Source organism: Oryctolagus cuniculus, chromosome 5 (genome assembly GCF_051225735.1).
Source record: "Oryctolagus cuniculus isolate XC-2025 breed Fujian yellow rabbit chromosome 5, ASM5122573v1, whole genome shotgun sequence".
Taxonomy (NCBI): domain Eukaryota; kingdom Metazoa; phylum Chordata; class Mammalia; order Lagomorpha; family Leporidae; genus Oryctolagus; species Oryctolagus cuniculus.
In genome coordinates, this window is record NC_142871.1 from 4,671,229 (window position 1) to 4,692,215 (window position 20,987).

General features: G+C 41.2%; 1 protein-coding gene and 1 long non-coding RNA gene across 8 annotated transcripts in view; one reads left to right on the plus strand and one right to left on the minus strand.

Annotated features, from left to right (window-relative positions):
* LOC127492930 (uncharacterized) overlaps nucleotides 1-20,987 on the minus strand; it is a 145,846-nt gene that overhangs the window by 33,201 nt on the left and 91,658 nt on the right. The window lies entirely within an intron of this gene.
* On the plus strand, nucleotides 337-20,220 carry LOC149126382 (uncharacterized). 5 transcript variants are annotated; one of them, XM_089332468.1, is made up of 7 exons: nucleotides 347-415; nucleotides 7,307-7,515; nucleotides 8,413-8,564; nucleotides 8,724-8,960; nucleotides 11,640-11,748; nucleotides 12,705-12,830; nucleotides 17,089-20,220. In XM_089332468.1, exons 2-5 carry the CDS (start codon nucleotides 7,507-7,509, stop codon nucleotides 11,683-11,685), a joined length of 444 nt encoding a protein of 147 aa, XP_089188594.1. In that variant the 5' UTR covers nucleotides 347-415; nucleotides 7,307-7,506; the 3' UTR covers nucleotides 11,686-11,748; nucleotides 12,705-12,830; nucleotides 17,089-20,220. The 5 variants fall into 5 exon arrangements, 3 of the variants coding, with proteins under 3 accessions (XP_089188594.1, XP_089188593.1, XP_089188595.1); XM_089332467.1 differs by having other exon boundaries at nucleotides 12,705-12,802; XM_089332469.1 differs by having other exon boundaries at nucleotides 8,724-8,836; nucleotides 12,705-12,802.

Consider the following 20,987-nt stretch of genomic DNA (forward strand, 5'->3'; position numbering starts at 1 on the left):
AACGCCATCTGCCCCAAGTGGCTGGAGCCATGAGGATGGAGTGTGCCTCACGGGGCACTGCTGCACACCACGGGGAAATGCCTTTCTGAGAGCCTGGGTTGCATTTATGGCATCTCTAGGAGACTATATCTGGATTTTGCCTCTTGTAAATTAGTTCTCAATATGTTTGTCAAAATAACATATGTGTACAAAAGCAATAAACCCGCACAGCCTAGGGAGAAAGGTGACCTCTGCATAAAGTAACCCTCAGAAGTTAGAGGTTGCCAGCTGACCCTTGACCCTGTCCTGTGCTGATGAACAAACACTGTTGATTTCCACACCCAGAGGCAAAGAGATTAAACCCCTGCTCGCCCTGCACTTAATGGTGACGAACGAAACATCAGGAGCTGGACACACCAACGATGAGCAAGCTCAGGTAAGTGTGTGGATGTCCCTGTGTCGCCCCCAAACACCTCGCTAGCTCTTCCTCATTCTCTGTGTCAAAACTGGCTCTCCATGAGTATCTCAAGTGAGTCATGGCTGCTTCATTTGGAAAACAACACATTCATCAGCCTTTGGGCATCTTTTCCTGAACTTCACCCCAAAACTTTCTGATGGATTTCCACCAGGTAACAAAAGGCCTTTAATAGTCTTTCAGTGTTATCTGTTTTTAGCAAAAATGGGTAAATTTATAAAAATAGAAAAAAACGCTGGTGCCGCGGCTCACTAGGCTAATCCTCCACCTTGCAGCGCCGGCACACCAGGTTCTAGTCCCGGTCGGGGCGTCGGATTCTGTCCCGGTTGCCCCTCTTCCAGGCCAGCTCTCTGCTGTGGCCAGGGAGTGCAGTGGAGGATGGCCCAAGTGCTTGGACCCTGCACCCCATGGGAGACCAGGAGAAGTACCTGGCTCCTGCCATCAGATCAGCACGGTGCGCCGGCCACAGCGCGCCGGCCGTGGTGGCCATTGGAGGGTGAACAAACGGCAAAGGAAGACCTTTCTCTCTGTCTCTCTCTCACACTGTCCACTCTGCCTGTCAAAAAAAAAAAAAAAACATAGAAAAAAACTATTACATACATATCTCATTTCTCTCATCTATTCCGATATTTGAACTAAGGTGAGCCCACAAGGCAGGGTCTTTCTCCATTCTGGTATTCCACCAAGGAAACTCTTTCTGTTGTAAAATTGGTCAGTGTTCTAGAACTTTTTCCAGAGCATCTATTGCCTAGATTCTTTAAAACTGACACGTAGAATTGCTTGTATTTATCAACTGAAACGTGATGCTTTGGAAGTATGTGTGCGTTGTGAAACTGCTCAGTCTGCCTGAGAAACGTGCGTTACCTCTCACTGCTGCGATGCGTGTAGTGATACCCTTTGCATCCACTCTCTTCATGTTTCCAGAATGTAATACATTGTTCACGGTGGTCATCCTGTCATGCCATATTCCTCCTATTGCACCGAAATTTTGGATCTCTGGCAAACAGCTCCGGAACCACCCATAACCACCCAGGCATTGTTCTATTCTCTGTTTCCATGAGATCAACTTTTCTAGATTCCACAGGGAAGTGAGAGCACACTGGGTTATCTTCCTGTGTCTGGCTTACTTCACTTACCATAGTGTCCTCTGGGTTCACCCATGTTTTCACACACAACAAAGTTTCTTATTTTTAAGATAGAATAGTATCCCATTGTGTCTATGCCAAATTTCTTTTTTTTTTTTTTTTACTTTTTTTTAACTTTTATTTAATGAATATATATTTCCAAAGTACAGAATATGGATTACCATGGCTTCCCCCCATAACAATGCCAAATTTCTTTATACATTCATCCTTTAATGGACACTTACGCTGACCCCATAACTTAGTTATTGTGAATAATGCTGCGATCAACAAGATAGTCAGATAACTATTGACAGCCAGACTCGTTTCTTTAAAATATACACCCAACAGTGATGTTGCTGGAACATACGGTCATTCCACTTTTAATTTTCAAATTGCCTCCAGGCTGTTTTCCATAATGGCTGTACCAGTTTACATTCTCATCTACGGTGTGTTCTCCACATCCTCACTGAACCTGTTAGCTTTTATCTTTTTCATAATAGCCCAACTCACTACATTTTCTATTTACATTTTTTCTGATGATTATTTTTTAATGTAACCATTAGTCACTTTTTTAATGCATCACATAATCTTTGGAAAAATATCTGTGCAGGTTCTTTGTCAACATTTCCAGCAGGTTGTTTCTTGTTTATGTTGTTCTGTTTGCTCTTGAGTTGTTTGACATCCTTACTTACTCCGGATATTCACCCTTTATCAGATGCATAGTTTTTACATATTTTCCTCCATTCTGAAGGTTGTCTCTTCACTCTATCAGTTGTTTCTTTGCGGAAGATCTTTAGTTTAAGGCAATCCCATCTGTCTAGATTTACTTCTGTTGTCTGTACTTTGGGAGGCATAGCCAAAAAAACTATTGTCCAGATCAACATCATGGGGCTTATCCCTAGGTTTTTCTCTGGAAGTTTCATAGTTTCTGTGCTTACATTTAAATCTTTAATTCACTTACAGTTTATTTGTGTATGTGGTATGAGATAAGGATCCAATTTCCTTCTTCTCCAGGTGAACATCCAGTTTTCCCAACACCACACATTGAAAAGTCTGTCCTTTCCCCATTGCGCATTCTTGGCACTTTTGTCACAAATCAGTTGGCTGTAAATGTGTGGATTTATTTCTGGGATCTCAATTCTGTCCCACTTGCCCAGGTGTCTATTTTATGCCAGCATTATGCTGTTTTGATTACTACAACTTTATTATTGTATTTTGAAGTCAGATAGTATGATGCTTCCTGTCTTGTTCTTTTTGCCCAAGACTGCCTTAGCTATTTGAAGTCTTTTATTATTGCACTCAAGTTTTAGAATTTTCCCCTTTGTCTGTGATGTCTGCTGCCTTTAGTATATCCTGTTTCGTCAAGCAGCATCACTCAATGCTTAGTGGAAGCTCTTAGAAAAACGCTTAAAATTACAATGTCTACATGGAAGTTTGAAAAGCATGACCTATATACATTTATAGAACAAAATCTGGGGAAGAATAGCAAAATAAAGGCTGTATTCACCTCTCACGCAGAAACACACAGCCCAATCCTTTAAGAACTATTATTATAGAGCATCTTTTCTTGAATTCTAGAGTTCAAGGTTCTTAAAATCATTTTTAGAAAATGTAAGTGTATATCGGGAATATAAAATATTTAATAACTGGATAACATGTAGGGTATATCAAATTATAGTCCTTACATAATAAAACATATGGGGGCTGGCACTGCAGTGCAGAGGGTTAACCTAGCACATGCAATGCCAGCAGTGCTGGTTACAGTCCCAGCTTCTCTGCTTCTGTTCCAACTCCCTGCTAATGGGACTGTGAAAGCAGTAGAAGGGGGTACAAGAACTCGGGCCCCTGACACCCGTGTGGGAGACCCAGATGAAGCTCCGGCTTCAGCCAGACCCAGCCCTATTCATTGAGGCCAGTTGGGGAGTAAACCAGCAGATGGAAGATGTATTTCTTTTCTCCAGCCCTGTAGTGTTGACTTTCAAATAGGTAAATAAATCTTTTTTTTAAAAGTTATATTATACCTCCACAAGTGACCCCAACTTTCCTTATTGAAGCAATTAAAATGATAAAAGATAGACAATGATGATGATGATGATGACAGAAATGTGGGATTAAAAATTTCATGTAAAATGGAATTAAAAATATTTATTTTTGCCAAAAAATTTAAAACTCATAGATGGTTTTTTCATAATTTGCATTCACCATGACCTGTCAGAAACGCCTGCTACAGCTCCACATGAGCTGCAGCTCAGAGTTCTATGGGACAACAGGCAGTTGTCAGAGTGGATCCAAATCCTCCACACTGAGGACTTTTGGGCATGAAAATATTCCCACAGGAAGTCCAAGGAGATGAGTGATCAGCATTTAATAGCATATAGAAAGCTCACAGGAGTAAAACCACAAAGGAGAAATGGCTAAAGCAGAGGGCAGCAAACCTCACAGAAGGAATTGTCAGAAGACAGATTTATTATACCTCGTATGCTCAAACAAAGACAAGTCTGAAAACATAGGAAAGCAGTGTGTTTATTTTAAAGCATGAACACTGGAATAAGAGTGAAAAAATATTTTTTCTTCTACAGCTTACATTAAAAATAAGTTACCATGCTAAATAGCACATTGGAGAAAGTTGAGAAAAGAATTAGTGAATTGGCAGATAGAGCTGAAGAAATCACGCAGAATGTAACACAGAAGAAAGAGATAGGGAATGTGAGAGATTGTTCCTCAAAAAGTAAAATATGTGAACATTTGTATAACTAGAGTCACAGAAGGAGAATACGTCAATAAAGCATCAGATTCAACAAGAGATATTGACAATGGCTGAAAGTGTCCAAAGTTGTTCAAATGCAGCTTGGACGCCTGCACCCATGTGGAAGACCTGGAAGAAGCTCTTGGCTCCTGACTTCAGATCGGGCAGCTCTGGCTGTTGCTGCCTATTGGGGAGTGAACCAGCAGACGGAAGTCCTTGCTCTCTCTATCTCTGCCTCTCCTTCTCTTTCAAATAAATAAATAATTCTTTTTTAAAAAATTACATGTGAAACCAGGATAAAAATCAAGTTGTCATTATTTTAGAAAATATGATCACTTAAAAAGAAATCTTAAGTAATATATAGTTGTTTCATAAATTAAAAAATTTGGCCAAATTGCCAATAAAATCAATATACAATATTGAGTTGCATTTCTATTTCTGTCTCTCTCTCTCTCTCTCTTTTTTTTTTTTTTTTTTTTGACAGTCAGAGTTAGACAGTGAGAGAGAGAGACAGATCGAAAGGTCTTCCTTCCGTTGGTTCACCCCGCCCCGCAAATGGCTGCTACAGCTGGCCAGCTGTGGCTGACGCGCTGTGCCGATCCGAAGCCAGGAGCCAGGTGCTTCCTCCTGGTCTCCCATGCAGGTGCAGGGCCGAAGCACTTGGGCCATCTTCCACTGCCTTCCCGGGCCACAGCAGAGAGCTGGAATGGAAGAGGAGCAACCAGGACAGAATCTGACACCCCAACCAGGACTAGAACCCAGGGTGCTGGTGCCGCAGATGGAGGATTAGCCAAGTGAGCCACAGTGCCGGCTGTCTATTTCTCTTTTTTTAAAGATTTATTTTTATTTACTTGAAAAACAGAGTTTCAAAGAGAGGAGGAGAAACAGAGAAAGAAAAAAGATCTTCCATCTGCGGGTTCACTCCCCAAATGATTGCAATGACCAGGGCTGGACTGGGCCAAATCTAGGAGCTGGGAGCTTCATCTGGGTCTCCCACATGGGTGCAGGGGCCCAAGGATTTGAGCCATCCTCTGCTACTTTCCTAGGCACATTATCACGGAGCTGGATTGGAAGTGGAACAGCAAGGTCTCAAATCAGCACCCATATGGGATGCAGGTGTCTCGGGCAGAGGCTTAACCTGCTACACCACAGTGCCAGCCCCTACATTTCCATTTCATAGCAAGTCATTCAATAATCAAAAATAAGATATCATTTAAAATTTAAAAAGTATATAAGATCTTAGAATGAAGCCAAAATAAAAAATGTAAGCATTATGTGATGACATCTTGCCAAAGATGAGCAAGACATTTAAAAGCAGGTATTAAACAAGACTTAAATAACATGATAGATACACCAAATTCTTTATAGGAATTCAATATTGAACACACATCAGTTCTGACAAATTGATCCATAGACTCACCATACTGCCAATAAATTTTCCAGTAATTTTTTCATAAGTTTCAAAGGTCATCTCTAAAGTTTAGAAGAAAGGATAGCTAGGCAAAGATGTCCAAGGCCCTCTTGAGAAACAAGGTGAAATTAATTGCCTACTGGTATGAAGGCGCCTTATAAAGTCATGGTAATTAAGTTATAAAAACTAAGTCATGGAAGCCACAGTGTATTGCAGAACAGTAATAATTAAAACAGTGTGGCATTTTATAAAGGTAAGTGTATTGAGAGTCCAGGAACAGATCCACATTCATAAAAACAACTTATGAAGGAGTGTGTGTAGCAGATCAATTAGAAATTATGAATACAATAACTATCTATTAGTGTTGACAAATAATAAAATTTCTAACTAAATCTTTAGAGAAAAATGTAAGTACATCCAAAAAATGAGTAATTTTAACCACATTAAAATGAAAAGATTTCTATTAGTTTAAAGAGAGAATAAGGTGAAATAGCAAACCATCAACAAAGAAAAGGTATTTTCAATGCTTAAAATGAATGATTAATAACATATACTAATATGCATAAAAGAAAATGTTTACAATCAAGAAAAAGACAAACAATCCAATGGAAAAATTTGTCCAAAAAAGACATGATAGCATGTATTTACAAAAGTGGAAAACATGAATGGGCCACAAATATCTGAAATGATCTCAGTCATGGTATTAATAAATAAGATGAGAATTAACTTCACCATTTAAAATATATTTCACTACCACCACATTGGCAAAATAAAATTCCAATAGTGTCATGTATGGTGGAAATGTGGAACAATAGGAATGCTTACATGTGAGTGAGAGTGTAAATTAGTGTAGACATTTTGCTATAATTTGGTATTTCCTTGTAAAGCTGAATGTGAGAATTCCTTAGGACTAAGTGAGCCTCAGAGAAACTATTGTTTGTGCAGACTAGGAGGGATATATTAATGTTATTACAACACTACTTGTAATCGGAATACCTACCCACACAGGAATTAATTGAGCAATTGCAAAATATCTTTTCCATGGAGTGCTACAAAGTAGTGAATATAAAGTACCGAACCCATAATCTAGAGCTCTATCCACCACTGTGTATACATGATAGTAGCAAAAGAATAGTTAGCATGAAACTTGGCAAATGGGGTACCTCTAGATAGATGTACAGTCAGGAAGAGAAACAGGTGGAATGTTAATAATAATGATCTGCTTTTTAAAACCAGATGCTCACTTAGTACAAGAATATCTTAAACCCCGCATAATCTATCTATGGCACCTTTGTACCCCACAGAAGAAATCCACTCTATCAGAAAATACCTTTTCTTCCAGGTGATCAGCAATGTGCAGAGTCAGTTTTGTCTTCTGTGGGTTTCTGTTTAATTGCATGCCTTCCCCCAGCATTCCAAAATAACATATGGATCTCAGCACATGTGAACAGATTAAATACAAATGAAAATATCCATCCCGATGTCTACCTTTGGCATTTATGTCTTTGCAGAGCATATACTGCAATAAAGTTTTATATGGCATGAGAGTAAATCCTGGATTCTAATTGTAGGAAGCCCTGTTAGAAGCACGGTAGGCAACTAGAGAGAGGCGTGGCGTGTGAGCATCTTTGCAAGAAATGTGGGAGTTTGAGAGATCTGATGACAAGAGGTCAGTGCTGCTGTGGGAATTTGACTGATGAAACTGGAAAATGGCTGAAATCTCAGTTTTACAAACTCAAAAGCATGGATTCCCAAATGTCCATCTAAAAAGATGAATAAGGTAAAAGTATGAACATACAAGGGGTAGTATATATAAAACACCTAAAATGAAGATATATTCTGTTTACTTTATGGAAGAATGTGATTCCTAGAAATACATGTGCTGTTCATAGAAATTAAAAATAAATTACAACCAATTAACAAGACTGCATTTTAACCAGCCACTACAATACTTCCTTTGTCATCAATTTGTACCATGTATCAACAATTTTAGCATATGACAGCGGTCTCTAAAACAAACCAAGAATTTTACAAGTCACATCAAATAGCACTAATATTAATTCTGCAAAATATCTTGCTTGCAAATTTAGCTATGTTCTCCCAAAGCAAGTGGCATAATGCAGTTACAAGCTGTATTAGAAAGAGATTTTCTCCAAATGACCACTTTCGGTTTCATGCCCCCAACTAAATAATCCTGAGATGCTTGCATGGGATTATTTGGAAAATGGTAATTATGACAATTATCCTATTTCCTGAGGGACTGATAATCTAAAAATTAAACACACTGAAATACAAACTTGTGACCATTTTCTTTCCCTACCGGTGAGCTAAGTCAAGGAAGACACAAGCTGTCATTCAATAAAGTAAACAAGATAAGCAAACATACACAGGCATGTGGTGGGCACTCAACAATAATCCCACGGAGAGGTCTGGGCCGCCAAGCACAGTTTCTGACTTTTCTGAAGCAAAGAATCCACCAGGAGATTTGGATTAAATCGGATCTTATCCTGAGAACAATAATCTTGCTCCCAGTTTCAGCTTAACAACACAGCACTGCCCAAGTACGCTTTCAGGTTTGCTCAGACTAAAGCAAAAGCAGGGGGGAGTGGTGTGATTTCTTTTTTTTTTAATTTTTAACCATGAAATCAAACTAAAGTCTCTATGTTAATCACCTCAGGAGCCAGAGCTGCTGGTGCCTCCTCTCCAAAACCATGTCCAGTTAAACTGCAAAATAAGAAGTCTCCATGGCCGCAGACCGAACAGACCAACCCAAGCCTCTGCAATGCAGCAAACTGAAGATTACTCTGAGATCAACTCACAGGACCAGCAGTGAGTATCAGCTGACTGAGCAAGGGAAAGGATATTGTAAAAGCAGTTCATTAGGGGTGGGCAATGAGCAGGTAACAAGGAGAGAGAGGACCCCCTACCCTTGATGAAGGCAGGCAGGGAGGGGAATTGAAGAGTGGCCTGGAGTTTTTCTTGTTGCAGGCAAACCTCGCTGGACTATGGCATGGGAGCCACAGAGAAAGCAAAACTGTGCAGGAAGGCGCCAGTGTCTGGAGCAGGCAGCATCCAGGAGATGCCTGACAGGCTGAGTGAAGGTACAGGAGGTGCAAAAGCAGCCAGGAGAGACTCTGAGAGTGGCAAGCATCAGCAAGGGTCACCAGCCAGGTCCACCATGCTCAGGAAAGTGACCATCTGGGCATCGAGCCAGTGTGGCTGCAGGTGGGCTGGGTAACGGTGTGAATAAGTTGATGGGAAGTACGGGTCATCACTGAGGGCTCAGCAACACTGAGGGGCGCTTGCTTCCTGGTGCAAGACTTCTGGAAAGGAAGGTGGTGAGATTCCATGTGTTACTAAACCAGGCCTAAGAAAGGATGTGTAGACTCCACCTTCTATTCCCAGTAGATGAATTCACTCTAAGGTATCAAATGTTACCTTACAAGCTCCAGGTAAGGATGACATAAGATGGATTTTAAAGCTATCAGGTTTTCAAAGATTGATTGCCACTTCTTGTATCCATGATAATCTTTCCTTTCTGGAATTATATATTTTCATAACTTTCAAAGAAAGAGGAGGGGCTGGTGTTGTGGTACAGCAGGTTAAGCCACTGCCTGTGACACTAGTGACTCAAAGGAGCACCGGTTCAAGTCCCAGCTGCTCCACTCCAATCCAACTCCTTGCTAATGCGCCTGGGAAAGCAGTGTAAAATGGCCCAAGTCCTTAGGCTATTGCACCCATATGGGAGACCTGGATGGAGTTCCAGGCTTCTGGTTTTGGCCTGGCCTGGCCCTGACCTCCCAGCTCTTGCAGCCATCAGGGGAGAGAACCATCAGATGGGAGGTCTCCCACCTTCCCTCCCCCAATTCCAGGCATATAACATGGCTTCATAAAACATATTTAATTCAATGGAACTGAATAACTTCAAAATACATAACTCACACCCTTTTTTTCTCAACTCAATTTACTGTGTGACAATTTTTTTAAACTTTAAATTTGTCATTCATTGTCAACTCAATATTTGCAGGTTCTAAACTGAGTAGAGCAATGTGATCTCCCTAGCTCGCTCCTGTTCCTGAATTTCCCTCTTTTAAAGGCAGCATTAGTCTGTATCTAAAATTTGACATTATGTTTCTACTTAATTCCAGTTATAATCTTTCTTCATCTCTGCCTCTCTTTCTCTCTCCCCTCACCAAATAAAAGGAAAATAATTAAAAAGGAAAGACATCTGTATTTCTAAAAGCTTGTCTTCATTTCTCTGCACCAATTAGAGCATCCTAGCTGTTCTCTTCAGTTAAAAAGAATCATTGAGTTCTTACTGTATATGGTGTTCTAAGCCCTTTGCATGATTATCTTAGTGCTCATCACGCCCATTATCTCCACTTTCTAGTTGAGTTTCCATACTACCAAAGAAGACTATTATTAAAACTCAACTTGCAGTATCTTGAATGAAAAAATGCATATCTTTTTGCTGTTGTTGCTTTCTATTGAAAGGATAGTAATGTCTCCTAAGAAGAGCTACACAAACCAAGGCAGGCCGAGATCTACTACCTTGGAATCTGAGATCAAGGGCTCAATATTTATTCTATCCCAGCTTATCTCATCCCCACTTCTGCAACCACAGTCTTAGTTCTCCTTGCTCCAGAGGAGCTGTCTCCTTAGGAAAAGGAAAGTGGCCATCAGTCACAAGCTGACAGGCCACAGCTTAGCAAGCACGGAAGAAAGGGGAAATGGGAGTTTAGGTCTCTTAACAAGAATGTCAGGAAAATGTGACTGAGGTTCAGCTTGTCACATGATAATTGCCACATGACAGTTCCTAATCTAATTACCATGATAAGAGATGAGACAAAATGAGGGGATTAGGATTGAAACAGAAATACATAGATACGATGGTGGGGGTGGTGGATGATTCCCGCATTGAAAGGGGATGACGAGATCAGAGGGATCCCAGATGGACCACCAGTAACTTTATCCAATTGGCTTCACCATTTTACTCCCACCACAACTCTTAACAATCTTTTGACTTTATTGTCGATAGGTTAAAGAGAGACGTTTGAAAGCATTCAGGGGCCAGCGCTGTGGCATAGTGGGTAAAGCCAATGCCTGCAGTGCCAGCATCCCATCTGGGTGCTGGTTCAAGTCCCAGCTGCTCCATTTTTGATCCAGCTCTCTGCTATGGCCAGGGAAAGCAGTGGAGGATGGCCCCAGTCCTTGGGTCCCTGCACCTGTGTGGGAGACCCAAAGAGGCTCCTGGCTCTTGATCAGACAGCTCCAGCCATTGCAGCCAACTAGAGAGTGAGGCAGCGGAAGGAAGACCTCTCTCTCTCTCTCTCTCTCTCTCTCTCTGCCTCTCTGTAACTCTGCCTTTCAAATAAGTAAGTCTTTTAAAGAAAAAAGAAAAATATTTCATTACGAAATTCACTTTTGACACAGACTCTTTAAACCGTGTAACACCATATAACAAAAACATGCATGAAGGCATTCATTTAATACATTTTGTTATGCTCCAGAAAAGGAATCTTACCTGGAATTTTGACTTACTGGTGTAAAACAGCCAACACAAGTGCTTACAGTCTTAAGTCATAGCCCAGGTGATCTACTTCAACCCATACCTAGCAGGAATCAGTTCTAGTGTCTCTCTGACATTGAATGGAGCCTGTGTGTGAATGCATTCAGTGATTGGGAACTCCTTGCTTTGCAAAAATCAGACAGAATACAAAAGTGATCCCTTGTTGGACATTTATAATTATTAGAGATGTCATTCTTTTGATGGATCTAAATTTGCTTTCTCATTATCACTATTGATTGCTTTTTATTTTATAGAATAAATCTGCATCATCTCCCACAGGATGACATTTTGAATATTTAAAGTTATCTTGTACCCTCATTTTTTCTCTTTTTTAGGCTAACTACCTCCATGGCAACATATAAACTTATGACTGATGATTAAGAAAGTATCTTTCTAGTCTTGATTCTGCTACACAAATTTTAAAAATACATCAACACTTAAAAGGTTGGTGCTTGTGATTTTCATTATTCATGAGCCACTCTGAAAGTCATGACATGCACTGATTTATAATTTCTGGAGGACAATTTTCTGTGAAGCTGGCTGCATAAGCACATCCTTTGGCTAATGAGTACTTCTAGCTCCTGGCCACCATCTGCTTGGAAGAAAAAGCATAGATGCTGCATTACTTGAATACTACATTGTTTCAGGAGCTAGCCCTTGAAACTGCTAAATGTCTGTTCTATGTATAGTAAATATGTTTCAGTTTGAATTTGGCTCAGTAAAAGTTGGGTCTTTGCTCATACCCCCAGTGCTTGTATTAGTTCACACATCACATCAACTCTGGGAAAGTAATTACCCTTCCTTAGGCCAATACAACTTGATAAATTGTAAAAGCCTTCCAGTGGCAGTCTTCCCATCACCTAGTTGCAGCAATAAATCAACTAGGCAATCCCTTCCGAGAGTCACTTCATTACTGAATGTGTACTGAAGAATGGACTTTCTACATTAGCATCGCTGACTTAGGAAGGAATGGACATTTTGGTAACATGGAAATTGTGACCTTGATGTAACACTGCTTCCGTGGATGTATAATTGGCATTTAAAAGTAATAATGTAATAATTTTGGGCAACATATTTGGATCTGTTTTACTAGAATGTGCATTTGTTTTCAGCCTTGGTGCCTACAAGCAGAAGCAAGACTTCATGTTTGACATCTGTGTCCAAGTGGGAGGTGTTCCCTTCACACAGGGTTTAACAAAACCATTCCCCTGCATCCCCTCCATCCTTCTCTGTGCATGGTCTCTGCCCTGGAACCCTGAGCTCCCTGACTTCTCTCCTTGCTTCTTGTGCTCAAGAAACCTCAATGTGGTTTATCCTGAATGCCCTCTTCCGGGCTATAAACAAAACATCTGGCTTTGTGTCTAAGACACTGCATGATCCTCTCTACCATTGTCCCCAAGGTACCCTGAGCAGAGAGAGTTGAACTGGGAGAGAGGTGAAATGTCCATCTCATTGCACCATATCCGAGAGTGAATTCTGTCAACACGACTCATCACTGGTGAGAAAACCTTCATCGCACAGTGAAGGTGGTGCTACCTGGCTTCTCCACTGCACTCTACTATTTTCCTTTTCTACTCGCTATTCACTAGGGGCCAGATACTAATTAAAACCAACACTCCAGGGATGAGGATTCAAGCCCAACATCCTAGAGGGAGGAGGAAATATAGATAAGATTTTTGATTTTCTATAAAAATATTTGTACCTTTTCACCCAGTTATTTTTTTAATTCATCATTTCTTTATATTGGTATGGATTAGTGAATATTTGTTTTATTTGGGGGACACAATCCAACATTTTTTAAAGACACTTATTTATTTAAGAGGCAGAGTTACAGACAGAGAAACGGGGAGACAGAGATAGAGGCCTTCGATCCACTGGTTCACTCTCCAAATGGCCATAAAGAACAGAGCTAGGCCAATCCAAAGCCAGGAGCCAGGAACTTCTTCTGGGTCTCTCATGTGGGTGCAGAGGACACTTCCTTCCCAGGCCATTAGCAGAGAGATGGATAGAAAGAGGAGTAGCTGGTACACAAACCAGCACCCCTATGGGATGCTCACACCACAGGGGGAGACTTAACTTACTGTATCACAATGCTGAACCCATAATCCAACATTTTTAAAAGATTTTACTAGGCTGGCACCGTGGCTCACTAGGCTAATCCTCTTCCTGGGGCACCAGCACCCCAGGTTCTAGTCCCGGTTGGGGCACTGGATTCTGTCCCGGCTGCTCCTCTTCCAGTCCAGCTCTCTGCTGAGCCCGGAAAGGCAGTGGAAGATGGCCCAAGTACTTGGGCCCTGCACCCGCATGGGAGACCACGAGGAAGCACCTGGCTCCTGGCTTCGGATTGGCACAGCACGCCGGCCGTGGCGGACATTTGTGGGGGTGAGTCAATGGAAGGAAGACCTTTCTCTCTGTCTCTCTCTCTCTCTCTCTCACTGTCTAAATCTGCCTGTCAAAAAAAAAAAAAGGTTTTACTAGTTTTGACTACTGGAATCTCTAAGTTGTTTTTAACCCAATTTAGTTATATTACCCATGTTTTAGGTATTTTGCCATCATAGGTATCACAGCATATATGATCCCTGTCCACAACTTATCCTCTTACACTCTTAATGATGATGTTTTTGATGAAGAAAGACATTTAAATCTAACTAATTCTAGGTTATCAAACATTTTACAAAATGTAGTATCTGTTCAAAGTTTTTCAAGTCAGCAAATTAGCAATAGAGGGAAATTTCTGTAATCTAATAAGATATATTTGTGGAAAAATCTCTAAGTTTTCATAATGCTTATTACATTTTTAAAAAGATTTTTTTATCTATGTATTTGGAAAGTAGAGTTACAGAAAGTGAGAGGGAGAGACAGAGAAAGAGGTTGTCCATCTGCTGATTCATTCTCCAAATGGCCACAACAGCTGGAGCTAGGCCCATCTGAAGCCAGAAGCCAGGAGACAGGATCTAGGAGCCAGGAGCTTCTTCCAGGTCTCCCATGAGGGTGCAGGGGCCCAAGGACTTGAACCATCTTCTACTGCCTTCCCTAGCCATAGCAGAGAGCTGCATTGGAAGAGGAGCAGCCAGGGCGCCCACATGGGATGCCAGCATTGCAGGCAGAGGATTAACCTACTGTGTGCCACAGTGCTGGCCCCACTTATTACATTTCGAGTACTTTCTGCCAGAGTCACAAACAAGGAAAGGGCACCCATCATCCCCACAAATGCTGAATATTGTGCTGATGTCTTGGATGGAAGAAAAAGAAGGAAAAACCAGAAATTATCACAATTTGGAAAAAACAGATAAACTTAGCATTATTCACAAATGAGATCATTAAGCTTATAGAAAAGCTGAAAGCTCAATGCATAAATAATTTAATAAAAATAATAGCTATTAATATTTTTAAAAATCAATATAAAAATCAATTGTATTTTATATAGTAATAAATATATAAGACTCAAAACTTTAAACATTTAAATAATTTACAATAGCAACAAAAATTAAATAATTAGAATAAAAATGTTCATGATATCAATACTGAATATTTTAAAGCAGATCTATGAGACTTGAAAGGTTATCTAACTAAATGGTGGGGCATGGCTGGCACCATGGCTCACTAGGCTAATCCTCTGCCTGCGGCGCCAGCACCCTGGGTTCCAGTCCTGGTTGGGGTGCTGGATTCTGTCCCGGTTGTTCCTCTTCCAGTCCAACTCTCTGCTGTGGCCTGGGAAGGCAGTGGAGGATGGCCCAAGTACTGCACCTGCATGGGAGACCAGGAGGAAGCACCTGGCTCCTGGCTTCAGATTGGTGCAGCACACTGGCTGTAGCGGCCACTTAGGGGGTGAACCAATGGAAGGAAGACCTTTGTCTCTCTCTCTCTCTCTCTCTCTCTCTCTCTGTCTATAACTCTCTCTGTGCCTCTCTCTCTCTCACTGTCTAACTCTGCCTGGCAAAAAAAAAAAAAAAAGTGGGGGCATACCATGTTCATGGATTGAATCAATCAATATCAACAAAAGATTTTAAAGTTTCAGTTAATAAAGTTCATTGAATAAATACTGAATACCTAATGTACAACATATTGACTATAGTTGATAGTGTATTGTATATTTGTAATTTCTAAAAATGTTGATCTTAATGCTATCATTACACATACATAAATGCATGATGAATATGCTAATGAGCTTGATGATGGTAATCATTTCACCAAAGTATACCTATATCAAAACATCAAGTTATATGTCTTGAATATATATAATTTTTATTTGTTCAGTTTAAGTAAAGTTGGAAACTTTTTTTAAAGATTTATTTATTTATTTGAAAGAGTTAGAGACAGTAAAGGGGAGACTGAGAGAGAGGTCTTCCCTCTGCTGGCAAATGGCCTTAATAGCCAGGGCTGGGCCAGGCCAAAGTCAGGGGCAAGGAGCTAGGTCCCATTGTGGGTGCAGGGACACAACCACTTGGGCCATCGTTGTCTGCTTTCCCAGGTGCATTAGAAGGAAGCTGAATCAGAAGTGGAGCAGCCAGGACTCAAGCTACCACCCACATGGGATTCCAGCATTTCAGGCAGCAGTTTAATGCACTACACCACAACACCAGCCTATGGAAACTTTTTTTTTAAAACATGCCCAAGGAGATGGCTACGTTAATACAAAATAACATATACATAATCAATTATATCAGATGTACAGGATAGGATTTATGGTAAGCAAATAATTACTATGCAAAAATGACACTTAAAAAATCTTTGGAATTCTGAATCCAAAGACTCAGTGTAATCTTAATTGAATTTCAGAATACTTTCTTTGCAAAATTTGGCAAACTGATTTTAAAACTTATATGTAAGTTGGAAGGAGCCAGAATAACCTAGCCAATGGCAATTGAAAAGAAAGATGGACAACATAAAACTGTGACATCAACACACTGTGATATTAAGAAAAGAATAAACAGTGGGCCAGCATTGTGGTACAGCCAGTTAAGCTACCATCTACAATGCCAGCACCCCATATGAGCACCGGTTGGTGTCCTGGCTGCTCCGCTTTCAAGCCAGCTCTCTGCTAAAGCACCTGGGAAAGTAGCAGAAGATGCCCAAGTTCTTGGAACCCTGCCATCTACATGGAAGACCTGAATGGAGTTCCTGGCTCCTGGCTTCAGCCTGGCTCTTTTCTGGCCATTGCAATCATTTGGAGAGTGAACCAGTGGGAGGAAGATCTCTCTCTCTCTCTCTCTCTCTCAGTACCCCCTCCTCTGTAACTCTTTCAAATAAATAAATAAATCTTTAAAAACAATAAGCAAAGCAATACAATAGACAAACTGAACAGTCCCAAACTTTCCCAAACATGTATGCTCACCACATTTTTGACAAAGGGAAGTGATAGTCCTTTAAATAATTAGGAATCTATCAGTTGAATATAAAAAAAAGCAATGCTTCCCATTGTCATTTAAAGAGTTGAGAAAAGTAGCTGATCTAAATAGAAAAGCTAAAACAACAATGTTCTTAAGTGAAAAGACACTAGAATAACATTGTAGTCTTTGTGTGTAAAAGTGAAAAAAGAAAAAAAAAGTCCTAAATGGCATATTAAAAGCACTGACAAAGATTAATTATTTTTCTAAAAAAAAAACTTATCTCAAGAAACAATGTAATTTCTGAGTAAAGTATTTTCCTAAATTTCCTCCATCTGATATTTTGCAATAACCCCTGGCAATTCTTTCTCTATTTGCTTAGAACTCAACTTTCTACTTGAAAGTGTAAAATGAGGAGCTTTGTCTCAATATTAATCAATGTCCCCTTTGCTTCTAGGACAGTGTGACTCCAATGTATTGAAGAAGAATTTTGCTTTCTCCAAGCACTTAATTTTTTCAAGTTCAAGATTACAAAATAGAATGTAAAGCCTCAGGTATAAAGTCCTGCACAATTCTGGATGACTGAGCTTCCTCTGCAAAAAAGCCATCCTCGTCAAATGCCAGCCAGCATCCAAGATGCCAGCCAAAGCATCACTGTATTGGCTCCATGTGAGGTGCTCTGAATCCCAAAATGTTAGTGCAGCTATTAAAATTACCAGATGTACCCCAATAATGCAACAAAACAGTCATATCTAAGACATGTTCAGTACACTGCTCAATTATAGGAAACCATGGGGACTCTAAGCCATGAGAACAGTTAAAGCACTTTAGCTGAATGATTTCTCTTTTTTGCCATGTAGACTTGATTCAGAATAGCTCAAAAATACTTTTATGACTTGACACAGTGACTATACCAAAAGCAATGCTAAAAATGGTGTATATTTGCATAACATACATTCTTAGCTGCTTGCATCTACAGGAACTACACAAGAAATGTGTGGCAGGCATTTAGCCTATTGGCTAAGAAGTCCATTAAGATGACCATGTCCCATAGGAGAGTACTTGGATTCAATGACTGGCCCCAACTCCTGACTGCAGCTTCCTAACACAAACCTGGGGAGGAAGCAGGGATGACCCCAGTAGGTGGGTCCCTGGCACCACATGCATGGAGATCCCAGATCCCAACTTCACCCCCAGCTTAGCCCCACCTTGTAGGCATTTGGGGAGTGAACTAGCAGATAGGAGCTCTGTCTGTCTCTCAAATAAATTACAAATAAAACATTAAATATCAGAGGTATAAAAGGGATGGAAAAGAGAGACTGATTTGCCTTTGATTCTTGGTATTTGCGTGCAGCCAAGGAAGTGAGAACTCTACTGAGTCTTATGTGATAGAGTCCCTGGCATAACGTGATTACGCATCTTTGTATACGTGCAGCATAAACTGCAAAACTCTGAAGACTAAATTTTTTATAACTTTTTTTTCAATAAAGCTTTATGGTTTTGAAAGGGGTTTTAGAGGAACAGCCACTTTTAGGTAAGCTTTTATTATGGCATCCATTAATTAGTTCCTTTTCAAATAAATTTACATTTTAATTCAATCTTAAAAGGCACAGTGGGAGGGGAGTCAAAGACAGAGACAGAGACAACTCCTTTGTTCTGATGTCCTTCCTAAATGCCCTCAACAACCAGGGCTGGGCCTTGGGCACGCAAAATGGGTCTCCCATGTGGATGGCAGGACTCCATCATGAGGATCACCTGCTGCCTGCTAGGGTATATATCAGGATGAAGCTAGATTTGGGAACCAAGCCAGAGTTGAACCCAGGTACCCTGGATGGTATGTGGGCATCCCAAACAACGTACTAACCACTGCACAAAATGCCCACCCCTATTCATCAGAAGAAACTAAAATTCAGTGAGGGCAGCTTGAAAGAACAGAAGGGTAAAGAGGCAACCGTCTGCTGCCCTCGGAGGTGTCATTGACACAGTGGACCCATAGACTGTGTGTCCTTTAACCTGTTTTCTTTAGACAGGATTCTAAATGAAAAGATAAAGCTATAATACAAAGTTTGCTCAGTTAAGAAAACAAGTCTGTTGGGCTCGGCTCTGTGGCTTAGCAGGTTAAACTGCTGCTTGAGATGCCCACGTCCCATATCAGAGTGACCTCTCTGAGTCCTGGCTACTCCTCTTCCTGCTTCCTGCTAAGGCATGTGGGTGTCGGAGGGTGATGTCCCAAGTGCTTGGGTTCCTGGCACCCACATGGGGGTCTTTGATGGGGTTTTCCATCTCCTGACTTCAGCCTGCCACGCCCTGACTTTTAGGGGCCTTCAGAAAGTGAACCAGCATATGAAAGCTCTCTCTCTGTCTTTCAAATAATAGGTAAATAAATCATTTTTAAAAAGTATGCTAGGTCTCTTTAAACAGACAAAAAACAAAAGTGGGATAGAGAAATTTGTGAGTTTCTGTTCAAGAATGAAATGAATAGCATTATAGCTATTTTCATTTCCCACAGGAGAAAATAAATCATATATTACATGTGCTCTGGGAATCACAAAATAGTGGAGGTCATTATTTATTCTAAATTTCTAAAAGAAAAAAATAGCACTTTAAGTTGAGGGAATTAAAACTTTTCAGCAGAAAAACTAACTAAATAAATAAATAGCGGATCCCATGCATGGGCATCCTGCACACAGGGCTTAGTCCGAGGCCTCTCTGGTCCCACTTTTCATTCCTCTGCTGCATCTGTCATGTCTCCTGCTCGGGTCCCCAGCCACGTGAGACCAGGGCTACCAGGCTGGATGCTCATTAAGGTCTTGGTTTCTGAGAGTCAAGCACCCTGAGCTCTCCCATTCCTCTGGGGCTCCAGGATTATTTTGCTCTGTTCTCGGGGTCTGCCTACCACAGTGTTTGTCAGAGCTATTTTCCCCAGTTCCCTTCTGAAAAAGTTGCTCCATGATCTGAGGCCCTCAGGGGGGTCCCAGGACCCTCCCCAAGACCAGTGTTTGTTAGGACAACTGTACTAGGACTCTCCAGGCACAAGTTTTCCAATGCTCACAGTCCTGGGTTCCAGAAACAGCAAAGCGCTTTTGCATTTTTGAGTGGATTAGAAAGTCAGAACACCTTATTTCCTGCTTTACTAGTAATTTCAGACACAGCCTTGCAATATTTAACTGCCTTCCCGCTGAAGCAGGTAAGCAACTCACCTCTGCCCTACATGGCCATGCCCTCTTCTGATCTCACATTTATTTTGTAAATTAGTTTTTATTTGCGATGCAGACAGACAGACAGACAGAGCCTAGATTCACTGGTTCACTATCCAAAATCAATGCTAGCAATCATTGGGACCAGCCCAGGGTTCAGGGTTCGACCTGGGAACTAGGAGATTCATCCAGGCAACTACAGGAGTCATCGCTGCTGCCTTCCAGGGTCTGCATTAGCAGGAAGCTGGAATCGGCAGCCAGAGCTGGATATTAGACCCAGGCACTCTGATGTGGGATGCAAAGATAATGTCCACTGAAACTTCTTTCCCTTTCTTCATTTTCACAAAACAACAGCCTCACTTATAATATTAAAGTAACAATCAACTAATGGACTTGAGTAAATGTTCTTTCCTTCTTTTTTTAATATTTTATTTTATTTGAAAGTTGGAGTTATAGAGAGAGAAAGAGACAGAGAGAGAGATATCTTCCATCCACAGATTCACTCCCAGAATGACCGCAGTGTCGAGGGCTGGGCCAGGCGGAAGCCAAGAGTTTCATCCAGGTCTCCCACATGGGTGACAGGGCCCCAAGCACTTCGGCCATCTTCCACTGCTTTTCTCAGGCCATTAGTAGGGAACTGGATCAGAAGTGGGGCAGCTGCAACACAACAAGCACCCATATTGGATGCCGGATCACAGGCAATGGATTTGCCGGCTTTGCCACAACGCCACCCTAAATGCTCTTTTAAATGGGATCCATTTCTCCAATTCATTCAGTGTTTTATTGGAGAGGTCTGCTTATTGCAGTGTCCAAGAGAAATGTCTAATAGGGGTGTTTAGCAAATCATCAATCTTAGCCTAGATCCACCCAGCCGTGGTCTCTACTGGCCGCACGTCTGCTCTTCAGGGAATGGCCTGGTGTCTTCCATTGGATCCTCTCCTCAAGTCCCAGTGTTAGGCATGTCTGCCCCGCCAGCTGCCTTTATGGTTTTGGAAACCCCCTGGGACACAGAGCAGGAGGGCCGGGAAGGCTGTGCTGAGATGGACGGCGTGGGGCCCAGGCTTCCACTGGACCGGAAGAGCTGTTGCCCCAGTAAGGTTTCCTTTGCAAAATGTTACCATGATGCATGGACGACATTTGCATGACCACACGTTATAGT